Raw genomic sequence first — 20,647 nt, 5'->3', positions numbered from 1 at the left:
AGCAGTTAATGTTGTGTCGATGTATACCTCTGCATTATCTATAGTGTTATATAATTGTAGATCCTCTGCATATATATTTTTTTATTTAATAGCTAAATGGTGGTAATATAATTGTTTTTGTCTCTGTTCCCCACTTTCTTCCCCTTTTCTTTGACTCCTATTTCACAAAGACCTTCTTTGGAGCATATTTTGCCATTACAACTCTACGGTCATTTTAACTTTGTTATCTTTGACTCTTTGTAACATAATGTTATATTATCCACTCAGTGGCAAATTTAGTGCTCATGGTCTCATGCAATTCAGTAAATACTGTGTTCTTATGTACAGCAATTGAATGATGACAAATCTAGATAAATGTATTTTTAATATTGTACATTATGTATTTATCATTAGCGTGCCAAGCCAATTTATTGTATATACTGGAGAATGCAGTTACTGTAACTCCTCTGCATTCTCTAAATTTTACACACTTAAAAGGAACCCTGACTGTAATGAGATTCATTTTTCAAAAATAATTTCCAGGTCATTTTGTAGAAACTTTATTTGGACATACACCGCTATTGTTATTTACATCACAATGCATTCAGTGCGTATTGATGTAGAATGGCGGCTGGTTCTCTGCCGAGTAATGTGACCTCTTGCTCATGCTGCCTGTTGACATTAGATAGCTACAAGCTTTTAAGAGAATCCTCATTATGACAGTCACGATTAGAGATTATTGAGTGACTCATGAAGAGTGTCACTTCCCAACTTCCTGCTCTATGCCTTCTCTTTGTTGACTCCTTTCACATTAGATAATGAATAGAATGTGGTCTTTTCCAGGGGTCTTAGGTTTCTTCTCTTGTGGTCATTCACTTATACATTGTAATTGAAGCTTCTTTTTTTTTTATCCCTTATTGGCTTGCTAAATCTTTCTGGGGTGAGTATTATTTTCAAAGGTGCTAATCAATGGCATCTCTAGAAAGTTTTACCTGGGGTGGCCAAGGTGCGGCAGGAGGTTAATTTGGAGGGGTAGAGGTTACCACCACTACCACCCTTGCCCCCAACCCCAAATTTGCTACATTCACAAGCATTCACATTCATTAATCATAAAAGTCTCAAAGGGCTTCTTTGCATACATACAGTCGACAAATAGTAATGACATCCTCTGATCTTAACCCCACAGGAGCGCAAAGAAAAATAACAAAAAACCGGGAATAATAAAAAACCTGGAAAAAGAGCTCGCAAATATGGGAATCCCCCTTCCAGACGGCAATGAATGCCATTTGGGCAACAGTTTACACAATATATTCTGCTGTGCAATGTTAATTAGAATATTGCAAGAGTCCATTTAATGAGTCGAAGCACTGCAGGAAGCTACTGTCAGCTACTGGATTGTCTTCCAAGGCAGGCCCAATGCAGAAATCTCCAGAGGTAGTGGCCTGCTTCAGATCTTGTTCCAGTCAGTTTGGTGCAAAATCTGTACAGCAGCATCCAAGTTTATCCATGCAGTTTACATGCAGTCAATAATCAGGGTACGGTCAAAATTCCGGCTTCTGAAACATTCGGGATAAACCATTTACATGTGTGAGCAGACAGAGTTACTCCTGTATACAGTACATAGTCATTGTGCTCAATTTGAAAACCCGATAGATACTGTGCCACACAAATGTCATTATGCAAATAGACGTCATTTCTACAAATAGACTTCATTTCCACAAATAGACATCATTTCCACTTTTAATTTTCTACTCCTAATAAAAGACATTATATTGTTTTGTTTTGTTCATTTTTTCTTTCGGACATTTTATTCTGCCAGTTTCAACACAGCTTACAACACAAGATATATTCGTTATATCCGAAAAGAAGAAGGGCTGACGGGATGAAGCCGAAGCTTATTAATTCCCGTTCCCAGAATACATTTAAGACGCATAATTATTAAGATGTTGATTCGTACATTTTTATAAAATACAATACACTGCTCGCACATTGTTTTCATTCAGTCCAGTGGTAATTGTTAATCAAAAGTTGATTTGATCCCTTATTGTTCTGTTCAGTCCAGTTGCGCTGCATAGTTGAGAATGCATGCCAGCCCGCGCCCAGCCACACCTTCAGTCGGTGAATTCTTGTCAGTCGCCATGCTAAATAAAGGACAGTGATCAGTTTCTTCCTTGCTCCAAAACGAATGATTCTTTGCTGCGTTGTCATGCTTGTTTACCTCTGCTTGAGTATTTCCGGTCTACTGGTCTACTGAAAACCACTCAGTACTGGTTTTCTGAGTCCCCAGATCCCCCACCCCCCATAAAATAAAACTGCACCTTTCAGAGTGGCCTTTTGTTGTGGTTAGTCTAAGGCACACCTGCGCACTATTGTGTGCAATGGGTTATCATTGATCCATGATCGGTTTGGATCAGGCCCCACAGTTCGATCCGCTGATTGGTTGGTGGGGAGAAAAAATGTGCAATGTGCATGATCAGTCCACTCCACAATCACTATAGCACAAGAGGAAGTTGAAAATCCTTATGGATCAAGTAAATCGCATGTATGGGAGCATTTTGGCAACTTGGGGTGAAAAATTTTTCTCCCTCTTGTCCCGACACCGTCATTAGACATGTCATCGACATGTCAAGGAAACTGGAAACATACTCAACGTAAGACGCTCAGGCTAACTTGGAAATAAAGTGTACTCAATAATGCCTTACCACACTTTTTACTTTGAAGTTGGCCCATGTCGTAGCTTGACTTCCCATTTAGACATTTAGGATTTCTTTCTCGTAGTTGATTGACATGGTAGTTGCGACCAACATCAACACAACATTATCCAAAACTCATATTCAATTGCTAATTTAGGACGCTCAGAAACCGCTAATTAATTATGCCGTCATTGTATGATATGGCATAAGTCTCAGACGTAAGTGGCTAGCGGCTAGCTGTTAGCATTACTAACGAGTGTCTGGCTGGTGAGTTTGACAGCTGGTACCTGGCTGGCTTTCTTTTTCAATATTATGGACCAAGGCTACTTTGTAATTCACTCTCCCATGTTTAAAGGAAAGGAATGTTCCTTAAATTGCACATTGAGGTCTCTTCATTATTGAAAAAAAAAGGATAAATAGAACTTTGTCAACATTTATTTTATAAAACACTTTTGCCCATAAAAAAAAGAAAAGTAAAACATTCAACTCAAAATTAAAATTATAGGAACACAACTTCAAGCCATTAATATCTTGTTATTTTACACATGGACTATGTATAAAATAAGAATGTTTCTGCCTCATATTGCAATTAAAGTTGTGTTCCTAAATCCTAAAGGGCTATAATATACATTTTGAATTGATTTTCTGTAATTCAATGGGATAAAGTGTTTTACAAAATAAAAGAAGACACAAAATCCTAAACGGCTATATTAGACATTTAGAATTTTTTTTTTTAATGTATTGGAAAAAGCGTTTTATAAAATAATAATAATAATAAATAAAAATAAACGTACTATTTATCTTTAAAACTATCCGAGTCAAATTTGTGGTCCGATCCGAGCCGTGACTTTTGTAATCCGTTGCACCACTAGTGGATGGGTGCTGTATGAAAAAATTCAGCACCAAAAACATATCATAAAACCTGTGTGTACTATTGTACTGCATAATTCTGGGTACTGTTGTTGTTGATTCTTCTCTTTTATTTTTTGTTTTCCTCCCAAAGCAAAAGTAAACCACCCCCTCAGATGTCCCCGAGCAAGTCCATTGGAGGAGAGTTCTGTGTGGCCGCCATATTTGCCTCCTCCCTGTCATGGTTCATCACGAACCCCAACATGAAAAGAGAAAAAGGTTTGGGTTCATCACAAGCACACTTGCCAAATGTGATTCGGTCACTCTTACATATTTGTAATATGAATTATAAACATCAAGATGGCACAGAGCAGAACATTGGCCCAGAAATCAGTTGGGTTATTGAATGCAGTGCATTCCAAATTATTCCATATTTTTTCTCAGATTTTCTTAAAAAGTTAATAGTGCAAATGACAGTCAACATAACATTTCGAGTCATCAACTGCTAAAGTATAATTTAGAATGTAGTAGTAATTAAAATTTAATTTAAATTTAATTTAATTTTTTTCTTTTCTTTTTTTTCTAAAATAGCTCAGTATTCTTCATTCGATAATGTCATCATCATTGCTCTTTATTTATTTTTTATTTATTTTTTTACGTGAGTGAGTATGAGTATGTGTATGTGCGTGTGTGCGTGCGTGCGTGTGTGGATTCGTTAGTTCACTAAAAACCTATTAAAAAAAAAAATCCTATACCGTTCACCTAAACCGAACACCGCCGTCAGGAGACCCGAGGAAGGACCAAAGAAAACAAAGGAAGGTGAAATCCAGCACCGACCAGTCACCACCCACCGGGCCACCAACCAGAGTTCTTCACCAACCCCAGAAACATCTAAATTCCAACAAATCCAAAAAATCAGGGAGACCTCAAGAGACCAAAGGAGAGACTGAGGAAAGGAAGGAGGGACAAACGAAGCAGAGTGAGATCCACGTACACCAGCCTCCACCGATTCAATGACCTGAGGAAGAAGCAGATTGCGTCTGAGTTTCGATAGATGCTGGTGTGGTGGATCTGGCATGCATGAAAATCTCCACCAAAGAGGGGAGCCGTCGACCCCTGCCACGACAGAGCAAGCGCAACACCTCAGGGCCCCCCAGGCCGCGGCAGCGCCAAAGGACGACCCCCGGGCCCTCCAGGGCCACCGGCCGGAGAGCAAACCCAGGAGCAGGAGCGCCCCCCACCCCAACACGGCCCGCGCCCCCAACCCAACGCAGCAGGACGGGGCACTGCAGGCCCGCCAGGCACCCCACCGGTCCACAGCCCCCGCTACCCCCGCCCGCCATCCACCCCAACCCAGCCCCAGCCCCAGCCGCCCCCAGGCCCCCAAGCCCCCAGACACCCTCCCACCCCCAGCACCCAGTTTCTGTGGAATATCCCCACCGTCATCCCTTTCATCGAAAATGTCTAGAAATGAAGACGTATCTCAGCCAGGTGTGTATCAGCCACATGATTCTCTTCAAAACTCTCACTGATGTCACAATGGCGGCGCCCTGTTCAGCTGCAGCTACATTGGATCACAACAGCTGTGGCTATTTTGGTCAATATACTCAGTCTTTGATGCCGAAAACAGTCAACATCATTCGTAGTTCAGCATAGGACCGCCGGCTTTTGCTAGAAATACGATCATCCAGTAATCGAGTGCCCGTTACTATGTCTACTCTGGAGTGTTTACTGAGCCTCGGAGTGCTACGCCAACTAGACCCAGTGGCCTATGGAGCTGCAAGCAAAGGCAGTGTGACCGGAGTTGTAAGCGTGGCTGTCGGGCTGGCCTAACAGCTAGGCTAAAGGCTAAACCCTTCAAAACGCGTCTTCCATCCATCTTGCTCTCCAACGTTCGCTCTCTGGACAATAAACTGGACCACCTACAACTACAACTAACCTCTAATCGCGAGATGAGGAACTCCTGGGCTATTCTGACAGAGATATGGCTTAATTCATCATTCCCGGCCGATGCTGTTAGCATTGAGGGGCTGGCTACATTTCGTGCTGATAGGAGCGGTGAACTCAGCGGTAAGACCAGAGGAGCCGGACTATGTATTTACACCAACAACAACTTGTGTAAAAATGCAAGTATCATCTCAAGTCACTGCTCACGGGATATTGAGTTTTTGACTGTGAATTGTAGACCATTCTATCTGTTTACCTTTGTAATCGTTACTGCCCCTCAGCGCTATCTTGGCATGTTCAAAACCACCTATCACCTACTACAATGAAACAAATATAGACGAGTATGCCATGTCTGTCAGCCTACATCAGCAAGTGCGCAGAGGATGTCAGCACCTTGAAAACCATCTGCACCCGTGTCAAACAAAAACCCTGGATGACTGCAGAGATACGCAAATTGCTAAAGGAACGGAACTCGACCTTCAAGTCTAGAGACGAGAAGGCACTGAGGACAGCGAGGGCCAACTTGAACCGTGCCATCAGACTAACAAAGCGAACTCATAGGCAAAAAATCCATTACTTTTTCCACATTACCACCAACACCAGGAATATGTACAAAGTAGGGCTGGGCGATATGGCCCAAAAATTAAATCTAGTTTTTTTTCCCTCTCATTCTGGACGATTAGGATTTTAACCGATTTTAATCAAAAGTTAAAAAACACAAACAAAAAACATTTAACTCTTTGACTGCCAAGCATTTTCAGAAAAGAGGATATGTGGGTGCCAGCTGATTTAAGCATTTTGACTGATCTTTCAAGGTCCACAGAAAAATTTGTGTTTGGACTATGGAAACTCAGATACTACCAAATGAAAGATTGAACTCTCATCTTTCATCAGAAAAAAAAGTTTGTTTCTACCTTATTCCGTTCTTCAGTAATCAACAATAGAAAATAGGTTAGTTTCACCCAAATGCTCTGTTTTGGACCAAAATACGGAGAAATCAAGCTTTTTGTGAAACGATATTATTTCATGCACTCGAGTGAATTTGACACCTTTTTTTTTCCCATGAATGATGCCACAAACATCTAAACAGTGCTTTACTTCTGTAAAACACTACCACCAACAATGAAAAAGTGTTTTTTGATAGCAAAATACGTTTATTTACATTCAATAGTGTAACAATTTGACAAAACAATTTGGCAAACTATTTACAAATGTGTGCAACTGTGGTACTATTTACAATTGTGTGGATGTTTCAACTACACAGTTTTTTTTTTGTGAGGTATATTGTGTAAAACTCCCCTGCGTGCAAGGGGACGCAGCAGGATTTGCACCACAGATTAGTTTCACTGCGATTGCCCCTTTGCGTGCACTTTCTTGCCGGCCTTTTTTTCCGGGGAGCAGGTATATACTGCAGTGTGTGTTTGGCCATGTTGTCATCAAGTCTACTCTCAGGATCATGATACGGTGACCTGGTGTTACGTCTGGCTTCCTCATGTCCTTCAGTTCCTATACCGGGTGTTAAGAGATGTTCTGATCCATCTTATCCACTCCATTCATGGTGGCATCGTAGTCCAGAACCAGTGTCTTCTCCGTGATCAGACTGTACCCACTCCTCCGATGAATATGCATTGGACTCGGGGTACTCTTCATCGTCCGATTGAACGTCCGCCTGTGCAGAAGTGCTCGTTTTCCGGCGTTAGCATCGCTAGCCGGTGAGGCTTTACGACGTGATCGAAGCCGCCGCGTCAACGCTTCCAACTTCGGCGTCAACGCTTCCAACTTCGGCGTAAACCTCGGAGTCACCATCATCATCATTAATGTGCTCTTTAGCATTGGTCGATGCTTTTCGTCTTTGAAAAAAATGCTCAAGCGTGCGCTGCTTGCAACCGGTCGCCATTTTCGCTTCCTCAGCCATTCTCCCCTCAACACTCTAGCTCCGCCTCACGTCTTCTACTGACGCCTACACGATCTTGTCCAAAGAGAGTCATCGCTGCCATCTAGTGCCCAAAAATAGTCATTATACCAACTCGACCTGCTTGATACTTTCAGCACAGCTTGCCAAGGCTTTGCTCCACCCGTTTAAAAAAAAACGGAAAAAAAAACATAGTGAACGTCTTTTAATGTCTTTAGCGGCACTTATTTGGATTTTACTAAACGTTATTAAACGTTTTTGGCGGTCAAAGAGTTAAACACGTTTTTTTTTTTAATAAATATTGTGCAAAATGTTCAGACAATAGCGTACACTGATTTTGAATCAGTTTTAACGTAAATTTAACATACATAGCTTGTGCATAGCTATTAGCTTTTGCACAACTTAAATGCCACATACTTAGCTTGTGTAACAAAAAAAGCTACTCATAGCTTTTGCATAACTTAAATGCCACATAGCTTGTTCGAGAAAAAAGGTTCTCATAGCTTTTGCATAACTTAAATGCCACAATTAAGTAGTTCGTAACTATTGTAAACAGGTATTGTAAACCACACATCCAGTATTCTACCACTTGTGCAAAAATACAACTCACAATAACATTTGTATATAACAAAACTTCAAGAACAACAGCTTATAATAATCAGTACCACCTTTGATTGATTGTAATTAAACACTTAAATCATTGCAACAAAATCTAGGCTGTCTTGTCGTGTTTCGTTGTACAGTCTTGGTAGTGCAACCTCCGCAAAATATTTGCGGCTGGTATTTCGGATACCATACTTTTAGCATATGGAGCAAGCCAGGCTTCTCTACTGTGTAAATAGATACCGTATGCATCCCTAAGTGTACAGCTACGGAGTCATCTGCTTCCATCGCGTTCCACTTTTCTCGTAAGGCACCACACTAGAAAAAGAGGCGGCTAAAGTTTGTTGTTTCACGGTGTACTTGCACTTATCTTTGCTAGCCTAGCCACACCGCACTCCCGAAGATGCGAGCATCCCTCCCATTCTTTTGGATGCCTTTGGCGCGAGTGCTGGCAGAGGTTATTGTGCTGCTACTCTTCATTTTAACAGCTGTTCAGCAAACCTTGCACAAGCTTGTAGTTTGCTTTACATTGTTCTTGTAAAAGCCGAACCACTTCCATATAATAGACGTAACATGAGTCCCTTTTCTTGGTATCAAGTCTTCGTCTTCAGCAGCAGACATAATGTGCGCGCGTAGGTAGTGTAGCCTGCAAGACTGTGCACCTTCGGATGACGTCAAATACCGCAGCTTTAATATAGTAGCGTGGCGTCATCAGCAAGCGCGCCAGCCATCAAAGGACCCCAAAACAAGACAGCAGAGAAAATCATTGGACTTCTCTCCCCTCCATTCAGGACATTGGACAGAAGCACTGCTTATCCTGCGCAAAAAAACATCGCTGGTAACCCCTCACACCCTGTTGAGCCGCATTTTGTAATAACGGTGCATTTTGTAATAAACGTCCAAAATGTAATAACTTTTTCATTTAATTTTGTAATAAAGCCGCATTTTGTAATAAACTGCCCCAACGCATTTTGTAATAAATGTTGCCGCATTATGTAATAAGTTATTACATTTTGAGAAGATTATTACAAAATGCACTTGCAACCTTTTTATTCTCTAGAAAATGTAATAACATGGTGCATTACGTAATAACAATTCAAAATGATTGTTTATTTGTTTGTTAATCGTATTTTATTTTACTTTAAAGTATTTGTCAAAGTTAGGCCTATTATTAGTATCACTGTATTAGCCTAGTAGCAGTACTTAGCAATTACTATCAGTACACTATTCAAAGGTTGCATTAGCAGAGAATATTCTGTAAATTCCAGATTTTTTTATTGGATACTGTTAGGAAATTCAAGACTTGTTTCCCCGTGTTCATAATGTTGATTATCAAACTCAGACAATGAGATCGGTGAAATCAGGATTTATTTTCACATAAGCTTATGGACACATGAGTCGACCAAACGCCGGCCATTTCTCCCTCATGTGTGATACTCCTCCTCTTGTCCCAAGTATCCTTTCGTGACTCTTCAAACCCCTCCTCTGTCTCCTTCGGCCAATCCTCTCCTTCTCAGACAGTCACATGATACATCAATACACGTCACCAAACTTCTCCCTCCTCTCACAAGATAAAGATTTACGTTGTTTTCAGAGCCACAAAAGGTGTCACTAAACCCCCTCTTGCTCAACCGGTTTATAAAGACAAAGGAATCTATTTAACACATTCGCTTCAACCCCCCACATCACCTTGAATTCTCACACAGAGACATACTGAGTAAATTAAAGCAGTTATGTCCACTTCTAAATAGTAATATTATAAATCAAACAGTTATAATTAAATTAATTCACTTCAATCCCCCTCTTGGACTCGAAAGAGTCCAATAATACAGAATTAATTCGTATTTCACAGAAAAATTCCAGCGGGGATCTTTATCATCGCAAACGGCAGGCGCAACATTAAGCAATGGTTGTGTGGGGGAAGTAGTCATTATCATTAGAATAAGAAACAGGCCCTTTAGCAGGAGAGGAGGTAGTTTAGCAGTCATATGGTATTAAATAACAATTTGTGGTTGTTTAAGAGTGTTGCGGTGCATCGGCAGACGGAGATGTGTTCCCGCTTTGAAGCCATCTGGAGATGAAGTTCTCAAATGTGACTCAATTGTTGTGGAATGAAGCCTTGGACAGGGTCAGCTGATATGATTCAGCAAATGTTGTTTTCCCGGTCTGAGGTGGTGAGATTGATGAGCCTGGGATGGATCCGGCGGCCTTGTAGACCAGATGTGGAATGATGTCTCCCCCTCCTCTGTGCAGTGAACTCCAGATAACCTCTCCATCACCCCCTGGAATCCAGACCCTCTGGGTGCAGAACATTTTCATTTAGTCACTTATAAACATACATATTCTTTATTTTGAAAGAGCATCTGGTAGTTTTTGTTAGTTGGGATTAGTAAATGTTATTTGTTTAAGATCCGTAGGTCCTGTGCTGTTGGAACAGGAAAAGGTCTATTTGTGTGACATTGAAATAGAGCCCAGCCTTTGACTGAGTTTAATGACATTCGCACATTCATTAATACAACAGAAAGAGCTTGTAAATATTTATTTTCAAATGGGTTCCATCGTCTGATCAATTTTTTCTAGGAAACCCATATAATAGTATGTAATGATTAATCAAATGTTTTACCACGATATTTACTGTTTTAGATTTGAATGAATGTGCCTTTAGCCACCCTGAAAGGAATCATTTTACCAGCAAACATCTATATTCTGACACTAGTATTGTCATGTCCGTGGAATCCATATATAATCTCACCCCAGAAACATCACGCCGGCCGGACCATGAACACCCTGGGGAGAGGCTCATATATTCATACTATTCTATCTTTTGCAAACACCGGGCTCCAAACATTACCTTTTGCAATTGTTTCTGAGATAAAATATATAATATAATTACCTTCATTTGGCGATATGCTTCATTATTGTCTCCTCTCAATCTTACTTTTTCTGTCACAGCTTGATCCTCCTCTGTGGATTTATCACATTCAGACTGTGGATTATCACATTCAGAATCACTTGCAGTCAGTTGGGGTATAGGCCGATACCCCGCAACCTTTTTATTTTTTAATCTACTAATTCGTCTACATTAATTAATTTCTTAAACATGAACTATCGTGTGTACACACCCTCCTTTTGACAAAGATCCACTCTGATCTTTTCAAACACGTCAAGATAAAATCACGAAAGATGTAGCGGCGGACAGATGTTATTTCAAAGGGAGGAAACACCGAGACTTCGTAGCTCATAAATAATGAATCCCAGACTATAGCTTTCCGCAACCCCCACGCACAGCAGGGCAACTCCACTACAAAGACGTCGTAAATAACAAAAGCCTTTAAATCAGGCGATTGTGAGGTAAACGAGAGAGAGCTTCAGGTCACTACAATTAAAATGAGCACAAACATATACAATTTGAGACACTAGTATGTGAGGACTTAGGGTCAAGGAAAAATAGAATTAACCACATTAAAAGATTTCAGGTTACGAATTACACGAAATTTACACATGTCTACCTCCTCAACGGGTAAAATAAACATATTATAATTAGAGCCGAAAATAATACAACACTCCTACTTTGAGCAAACCGTCAATTATTCCTAAAATACTAATTAACCCCACCTCTTCTACAGAGTAGTGGGGCATATAAAACACAACAGTAATATAAGAACCAGCAAACTCGCTGTTGTTTGTTGAATTCCCATTGTGCCAATTCAGAAACTGATGCTCCCAAGAAAATAGGCAAAAATTTAGTAGTCTATACCCAATAATCATCCAGTAACGGAAAATAGAGTAATTAAGATTGAATTTTTTTTTACCAATCATCCTATTTCAAATTCACATATATTGTTTTCAATTTCCTGAAATACCTTGCTATAGATCACATCTCCCCATCCGACACATTAAAATGCCTTGCATACAACCAGTTTTCCATATCACATGATCGGAGGTGTCGCATCCCAGATGAGACCACAAGCTTTGAGTAGTAAAATGTTCAGTCCTGGCCAGCAGATGGCAGGGCGGCGGATGTTTCAGGCAATGTTCAAAGCAGGCATTGAGATGTTCACTTGAGGCAAAACAGCCGTCATCATGGCAGCAGTGATGAGAGGAGATGTCTCTGTAACGAGTCTTGTGAACAGTCACTGGGCATTGTGGAATTGAGCACCATCATTGTCGGTATGGCACAGGGAAATGTCTTTGCTTTAGCGTGAAGCTCTTTGACCTCTGCCACGTCCACCCAGACGCTGGAGGTTGCTGTCTGCAATCGTGGACCCGATGACACATACAGGCCTTCCCAGGAGAGCACCTCGACCAATGAATGCACCTGCTTGATCCAATGCACTCAACCGACAGACAGAGGAAGATGAGATCATAGCAAGATAGTTCACTTCCTGCTTTCTCAAAAATGGTTAAACTATACCATAGCTTGTTTTGGGGAATGCCCCTTCAAAATAGCTACTAGAAATACTTGCGAATACAATGTAGCAGCAGCTGGGGGCGTATCCCGTTTCTAGGTTGTAATCAGTGAGGGCCATCAAACCCCCATCTGCTTTGGAACTTTAGCATCAGGTCTGAAATGACACACTCAAAGAAAAAACAAATATTAAAAATTATTATTATTATTTTGTCTTTAAAAACATTTATTACTTCTTATTCAACTATAAAAGCGGACCTAATTATACAAAATAATACGGATATCACCTACTACTACTACAATCAATACCTTAACTGCTTAAAGCCAATTGGCATCACCAGATAAGTCCTCACGCACACTCATTTACACAAAGTACTACCCCCTCTCTTTAATCCCCCAGGCCGGTAGTAAATCAAAAAAAATAAAAATAATAAAGAGAGGAAGAGATAAGATTTTACAGCCTCATATTTCAGTTCAAGTCTGACCTTCAGACTCGATGACCTGATGACCTGAAACTCTGACAGCACGATATGAAAACCTGTTAACATTTTCACTACTTCACTTTATATTTACTATTTTAAATTTACTATTTTAAATTTTAGCCTCAGCTGTACAGATATAAGTATAATCATGTTAACTCAATATATATTCATATATAATACTATTGTTATTTTCTTATCATTCTTCTCTTACCTAGAAAAGAGAAAAACTCCATTATGAGGACACATTGTATTCTAACTCCTATCTCTCACACACAAAGCCGCCCCCCTTTGAGACAATGGGGAGAGAGGGAGAAAAAAAAATCTTTGCATTATCACATCACAAAACCTGTTTTATCTACTCAAAAACATCACCAAACATACAGTTAAAGATATTAAAGAAAAAATAAAATAAAAATACCCATACATACATTCTCATTCACAATCTCACTCCCAGTTAAATCCCAATCCACCAGGGTAGCCCCCACCTTTTTTATCTAGGTCTCATACAATTACTCAACAATTCTCTCAACTTTTCAAACTTTTGCAGGCACATACGCACACACTCATACCTATTGTCACATACAAATTCCCATAATAATCACACAATTGACCCTAGTCATTTTATAACAAGAAACATTCCCTTCAAGTCACACCTCTCCCATTAATGCTGGCCACACACGCACGCACACACATACCTATCACGGGTCAAAACACACAGTATTACAGTCAAATTCACCTACCATTTCTTATATTATTTGCACATTTATTATCATATGCAATACGTATAAACCATTATCATTAATTCAGTGACGTCTCACTGGTGGTACCACAATTCAATAGGTTGTATTTATCTCGCAACGTCGCTCGTTACTCACCTCAAAATAAACATTTTAATAAGAATAACCACAGACAACCATAACATGTACACACATAACAGACATTTGACATACATAAATATATCTAGATCTATCGGACGATCACAGAGACTTAATCAAGCCTCCGCGTCAACTTGCCCTTTAAAAATTAAAATAAACAAAACAAATCACGTAATCTCTCGATCGATCAACAGCGGTAAAAAAACAAATCTGCTGCGTCAACCTGACCTCAACTCTTATTACTGCTATATTTTAGCAGGCGCGCATACATAAAATAACTATTACGTGCTATCGAATGATCACCAGCGGTAAAAAAACAAATCCGCTGCGTCATCCTGACATCTTATTACTGCTATATTTTAGCAGGCGCGCAAACATGTAACGTTACTCTCATTACTGCCATATAGCAGCTGCGCATAAACCAACGTGACGGTACTTCCGTAAACACCGATCCTCGTCACCACGTACGTATATAGTTCAATATCGTAGTAAAATCCAAACACAATGAAACAAACCAAACTCATAATTTAAACAATAGGAATACACCCATTCACCCAGACCTCATTAACAATGCAGTTAAATTTATCAGACGAAAACCATCGCAGCGTTCTCGACAGACAGGACCTCCCTACGTGGATAAACGGCTCCACTTACCGTAATTAATTAGTTAGGCGCCTAGAAGGTCCTGTCCGCGAAGAACCCAGCCTCCGGTAACGGCTTTCGGCCTTCGGCGGACGCCACCATTAGACAGCGGGTTTCGCCAAATACCGAATGTCGTGGGTCACCATCTGTTAGGAAATTCAAGACTTGTTTCCCCGTGTTTATAATGTTGATTATCAAACTCAGACAATGAGATCGGTGAAATCAGGATTTATTTTCACATAAGCTTATGGACACATGAGTCGACCAAACGCCGGCCATTTCTCCCTCATGTGTGATACTCCTCCTCTTGTCCCAAGCACTAGTATCCTTTCGTGACTCTTCAAACCCCTCCTCTGTCTCCTTCGGCCAATCCTCTCCTTCTCAGACAGTCACATTATACATCAATACACGTCACCAAACTTCTCCCTCCTCTCACAAGATAAAGATTTACATTGTTTTCAGAGCCACAAAAGGTGTCACTAAACCCCCTCTTGCTCAACCGGTTTATAAAGACAAAGGAATCTATTTAACACATTCACTTCAACCCCCCACATCACCTTGAATTCTCACACAGAGACATACTGAGTAAATTAAAGCAGTTATGTCCACTTCTAAATAGTAACATTATAAATCAAACAGTTATAATTAAATTAATTCACTTCAATACCAAAACCACATCAAGAATAGTTATAAACATCCAACAAACCTTATAATGCTTCTTATAATACAGAACAAAACTGTGGGTATCAAAATTGTATCCATTCGTAAACATTAACATATGCACATACAAAATAGAAACGCTGATGAATAAGTAAAGAACAGCTTTATGCATTTATAGAACCTTTCAACAAAAATAAATGCAACCAACACATGCAGGCTTGCGGCCAATTTAAAATAATAATGAACCAATGTAAGTGTCTTCTGCTTGTTTAGAGAGCTGCTGTGACCAGCAAATTTCTCCACTAAGATTATTTTTAAACAAATATGAAATTGCCTCAAAAGGCTAAACAAACAACAAAATTTATATTTCCAAAATATATCCGTAATTTCAAATTGTCCATGTCTAATATGTCTAATTACCAGCCAAGCCATAAACCACTTGGAATGTTTCCCAAACAGCTCCTTGAGTTTTAATGCCACACCACCAAAGCGCCCTGCTGCTTTGTACAACCTGTGTACACTAATTGTGTGCTTTCCAAAGACGTCCAACCCAAGGCTTCGGCTTAATGTTTCCCTTAGATAGATTGATGGATGGAATCGATCTGCAATGTCTTTAAAATGTTTAGACACTCTGTTAAACGTCCCAAGGATTGACATGTCATCCTCAAGGGTCATTTTGATAATAGACTGAAACATTTTAGTTGGTAGGACAGGCTGAACAGGGGTGTAGTCAGAACAGGGCCCTCAGGCTCATCAGGCTGGATAGGTGGGTCACACTCATCTAGTGAGTCAGGCTCGATTGGTGGGTCAGACTCATCTGGTGAGGCAGGCTGGATTGGTGGGTCAGACTCATCTGGTGAGTCAGGCTGGATAGGTGGATCAGACTCATCTGGTGAGGCAGGCTGGATAGGTGGGTCAGACTCATCTGGTGTGGGTCAGGCTGGATAGGTGGGTCAGACTCATCTGGTGAGGCAGGCTGGATAGGTGGGTCAGACTCATCTGGTGAGGCAGGCTGGATAGGTGGGTCAGACTCATCTGGTGGGTCAGACTCATCTGGTGAGGCAGGCTGGATAGGTGGGTCAGACTCATCTGGTGAGGCAGGCTGGATAGGTGGGTCAGACTCATCTGGTGAGGCAGGCTGGATAGGTGGGTCAGACTCATCTGGTGGGTCAGACTCATCTGGTGAGGCAGGCTGCAGTGGTGAAAGTGTGTTGTTGTCATATAACTGTCCTGCTTGAGCATCCAAAACATGCTCTATAAATGGTGTGACTAGTCCCTCCAAACTCAGATAATGTTCTCCATGCCCCTCTGCCACATGACCAAGTACTAGCACTGGATTGTTGTGACAATATATGTTTGACTCTGACACAATGGTTGAGGCATTGATTCCCAGAGAGGAAATTACAAGAAACTGGACCTGGAAAATTTCAGATGCTCTTTGCAATGTAATGTAGTCACCATAGGTTCCAGTTCGGGCCATTCTTTCCAAGTATCCATCCCAGTCATTGCCCTCGACAAAGTTGAACAAGAGTGTTCCATTTCTGGTGATCTAAATATTCCAAGGGTGGATAGCTGGTCAGCCATGGCTGCAAACTGACAATTTCCATCTAGGTCAGGGTCATAGCGAATGCTTAACTCCATGGACATAAATTCCTCTAGTCTGTCTGTGTGTGTGTACTGAAACAAAAGTGGGTTTAGGCCTCTCCTTGATGGTGCTGTCTTGGGTTTTTTAGAGTGTGTCTTTTTTCGCAGCCGGGTAGCACTAGTTATATCCACCATCCCTCATTCTGACCAAAACAGCGTCCTTAACATTGTAGTGTTGTGATAGGTTTTGTTTGAATGCACGCTTGATCATTAGTTCAGCACAGTGCTCAGAGGCCATTTTTCTCACCCTTTTTCGTTTAGTATCAAATTTTTCTCGATGTCTCAAGGACGGTAAAGTTGAATGTTGATTTCTCACAGACTCCTTACGAACAGCAGATGGAGAACCGCATAAAGGATGCCTTATGCTGTTGCTTTTTCTTCCATAGTATACTTCAAATGGAGACCTCCATCCTAAAACTTCTTTAAGATCCTCATTGAGCACTCTTGAATATACAGATAGGTGCTTGACCCAGTTAACTCCGTTCCGTTGAAATTTCACCAGATCATACATGATCTTCTTTCTTAGCCACCTATGTGTCCTCTCAACCTTTCCTTGGCTTTGTGGATGATATGCTGAACTTTCAATTATTTTCACTTGCAGAGATGTCATTAGAATTTCCACTGCCCCTTTAAACTCAGTCCCTTTGTCATGTTGTAACACTTTGGGTGGTCCATGTTCACGATAAATCTTGTTAAGGTGTTTGGCAATTTCAACACTACTTTTTTTTTTTAATTGTTTTAGCCACATGTAACGACTGAACACATCTATCACTGTAAGAATGTAACGGTATAAAGCCTGACCATAACTAATTTTAATTTTTCCCATGTCCAATAGGTAAATTTGGTGTCGATCTTGCACTTCTTTGGCTTGAATGGTCATCAAATGGGGCTTATTCAGAAACTTTGCATTTTGAAGTTGGTACCACTCAGTTCTGTTTAAGATTTCCTGCAGCTTTCTTTCCCTTATGCCAATATGATGCATTCTCAGTCGTTTGCTCAACTTTCTTGCTCCAGAACCCTTAGTATCATCTAGACCCTTTTTAACAACACAATCAACATTAGATTGTAGCATGACTGGCTTGCCGGCACACAGCAGTGTCTGCCATCCTCACTGAGAGAATAGACCCCTTGATTTCTCTAGAGACGCACCAAGGCATTTTGTTGAATTCTTGTGCGTTCAGAAACTGGAACATGAAACTCTCCTCTCAACTTGCGAACTATGACATTGTACATTTCCTCGGTCATTGCTTGCTTTTGTCCATGGCCTACAGTGAGCCCCAGCAGGGTGCAGGTCAGGGTTATAATTAGCAGACCTACAAGGGTGACAAAAGAGGGAAAATGTTTAACTCCCAAAACTAAACTGCATTTTGTGCCTTTTTTTTGTCCGCGGGCGGGCCGGTGCAAGTAGACAGGTTAATGCAGGGAGCATAACTTGGACAATGCAGGTTTAAATTCAGTCATATAATTTATTTTCAAGGGCAAAACATCTACATAACTTTAGATCAACTGCAACATGTCTTTATACTTCCATATATTCAATTACACAGATAATATTTGACACAGTTTTTTCATACCTGGCATCATGTTGAACTCTGTTGGCTGTCTCAATTAAGCATGCAAGCAGTGCATGATCCTTGTAGAACTGATGCAGCAGCCAATCAGATTACAGCCCACCCTCCCCTCCCTGGCTGAGTGACAGACCGTGTAGAGCTTTGAATTTGGCCACAAGTTTTTGGCCTATATAATTCCAAACGTGTTCTGTCATACATAGATTTATTGGGCTACATAGCTCTAAGGGAAATTGCATAAAAAAACAACAAAAAGTCACACTTGTATAAATTCATTGTTTAACAAACAACAATAATAGGTATTATTACATAATGCACCATGTTGTTACATTTCCACATTTAAATTAAAATGAAAAAGTTGCAAGTGCATTTTGTAATAATCTTCTCAAAATGTAATAACTTATTACATAATGCGGCAAAATTTATTACAAAATGCGTTGGGGCAGTTTATTACAAAATGCGGCAGTTTAATACAAAATGCGGCTTTATTACAAAATGAAATGAAAAAGTTATTACATTTTGGACGTTTATTACAAAATGCACCGTTATTACAAAATGCGGCTCAACACACCCCCATCACGGACTGTTTAGCCTGCTGGCCTCTAGGCAGCATGCGGTGGAGGACCTCTAGGTTCTACCACAGCTTTGTCCCCATGGCAATCAGACTGTTAAACTGCAAATCATCCATCCATCCATCCATTTTCTTAACCGGTAGTCCTCACAAGGGTCGCGGGGGGCACTGGAGCCTATCCGAGCTGGCTTCGGGCAGTAAGCGGGGTACACTCTGAACTGGTTGCCAGCCAATCACAGGCATATCGTACATATAGCATGTTTACCCGGCTGCTCATTTTGCACATCTCTTTTTCTTTGCACTCCTGTACAGTTTTCAGCTAGTTACAATATTTATCTCTTATTGCATTTAAATATTGTGTACATATTGTGACCCTCCTCCTGTCTTGTATATTCTGTACATTCTTGTTGCATTGTTGTACAGTATTCAAAATTACATATTGCATAACATCTCAGACAGGTACAATATTTATATTGTATATTTTAATCTTGTTTATTGTATATTTTATACTGTGCAAGTCAAAAGTAATGACATTTAGTTCTGTACTGTATACACTGTTGCATACCAGAATGACAAAGTCTATCTATCTGTCTGTCTCTCTGTCTATCTATCTATGTATTATAGGGTAAATCGGCTAAATTAATTATTAAATTAATAATTGTTAATTAATAAATTAATAATCAATTGTCTCATTAATTGACGGAGACTCAAATTTAATATTTTAATTAATTTTGAGGCGAGTCTGCGGAGCACCACATCTATTTTTTGATAAATGTATCAGGATAACAGATGATAACCTCGTTAAATCAGTCATTAAAATGAAGGTTGTACCCTTTAACAATTTTGTGAGTTCTTATTTTTTATTTTTTCCACTCACACATTCACACTGTGGTGGCGGTAAGCTATGTCTATCTCAAATGAATGATGTGTGTAATTTCTGTAGCCACCTAAGTTTAGCTAATTAGTAAGCTTAGCGGATTCAATAACTTTATGATCGTGGTAATGTTTGAAATGTGTTCAGAATGATAAATGAAGCATCTGGCTTGTCAATTCTGATCCAAAATTATCAAATACTATCCCAAAAGCTTGGTCTCAGTCGACCAAGTCTGCTTCATGCGCATGGAGGGGGTGTTACTCCGCCCCTGTGGGCTACGGCCCACAGGGACCCCCTGCTGACACAGCTTTTAAAAGCTAGCGCGCAAAGGAACTTCTCTCTCTTTTCCTGATGCTCTTTTCCTGCAACTTTTTTTTTTCCTGACGCTCTTTTCCTGCAACTTTTTTTCCTCACGCTCTTTTCCGGGAACTCTTTTCCTGAACTCTCTTCCCCATTGAACTACTCAAGGGCTCTCCCGTTCCTGCAACTCCTCCACCCTTGCTCTCCACCTCACGTCTGGCCCCTGAACTTTTCCTGATCATCACGAGAGACGTGGTCGCTGAGGGTGACTACGCGGCTTCTTCCTTTGAGCCATAACGCGCGTCTAAAAAGCGTGCATCAAGCAAAGACTCACAAACACACTACGCATCCCCAAGGCATGCGTGCGTGTCTGTTCCAGCCGTGAGTCTGAGGCGCCCCGTAGCGCTCACACAAGGACCTGCAGAACTCCAGGCTGCGCGTGCATCACCAGGCAGCATTCCAGCTGGACGTGCGCCAGCCAAGGACCGGCCGCCGCCTCCACGCCGCGCGTGCACCTGACCAGCAGCCGGAGACCTGCTGCAGCATTCCAGCATTCATTCTGATGATCATATACTACTGGTGCAATGCTTTTATTCAAACATAAAATAATTGACAGGTCAAACGCGTCCATCTTTATCCC

At 40.7% G+C, this 20,647-nt stretch overlaps 1 protein-coding gene across 8 annotated transcripts in view; it reads left to right on the top strand.

Moving 5' to 3' along the window:
* bcas3 (BCAS3 microtubule associated cell migration factor) overlaps window positions 1-20,647 on the top strand; it is a 419,103-nt gene that overhangs the window by 110,493 nt on the left and 287,963 nt on the right. For all 8 annotated transcript variants that reach the window (XM_086081198.1, XM_086081204.1, XM_086081203.1 and 5 more), the window contains one exon: window positions 3,676-3,800. In XM_086081198.1, coding sequence (XP_085937324.1) covers window positions 3,676-3,800 — 125 coding nt within the window. The remainder of the gene's footprint in view (window positions 1-3,675; window positions 3,801-20,647) is intronic.

This window comes from Leptonotus elevatus, chromosome 7, assembly GCF_054856555.1.
Source record: "Leptonotus elevatus isolate MCC_2025b chromosome 7, RoL_Lele_1.0, whole genome shotgun sequence".
In the NCBI taxonomy this organism is placed as follows: Eukaryota; Metazoa; Chordata; class Actinopteri; order Syngnathiformes; family Syngnathidae; genus Leptonotus; species Leptonotus elevatus.
This window is presented reverse-complemented; position numbering and strand designations above follow the sequence as displayed.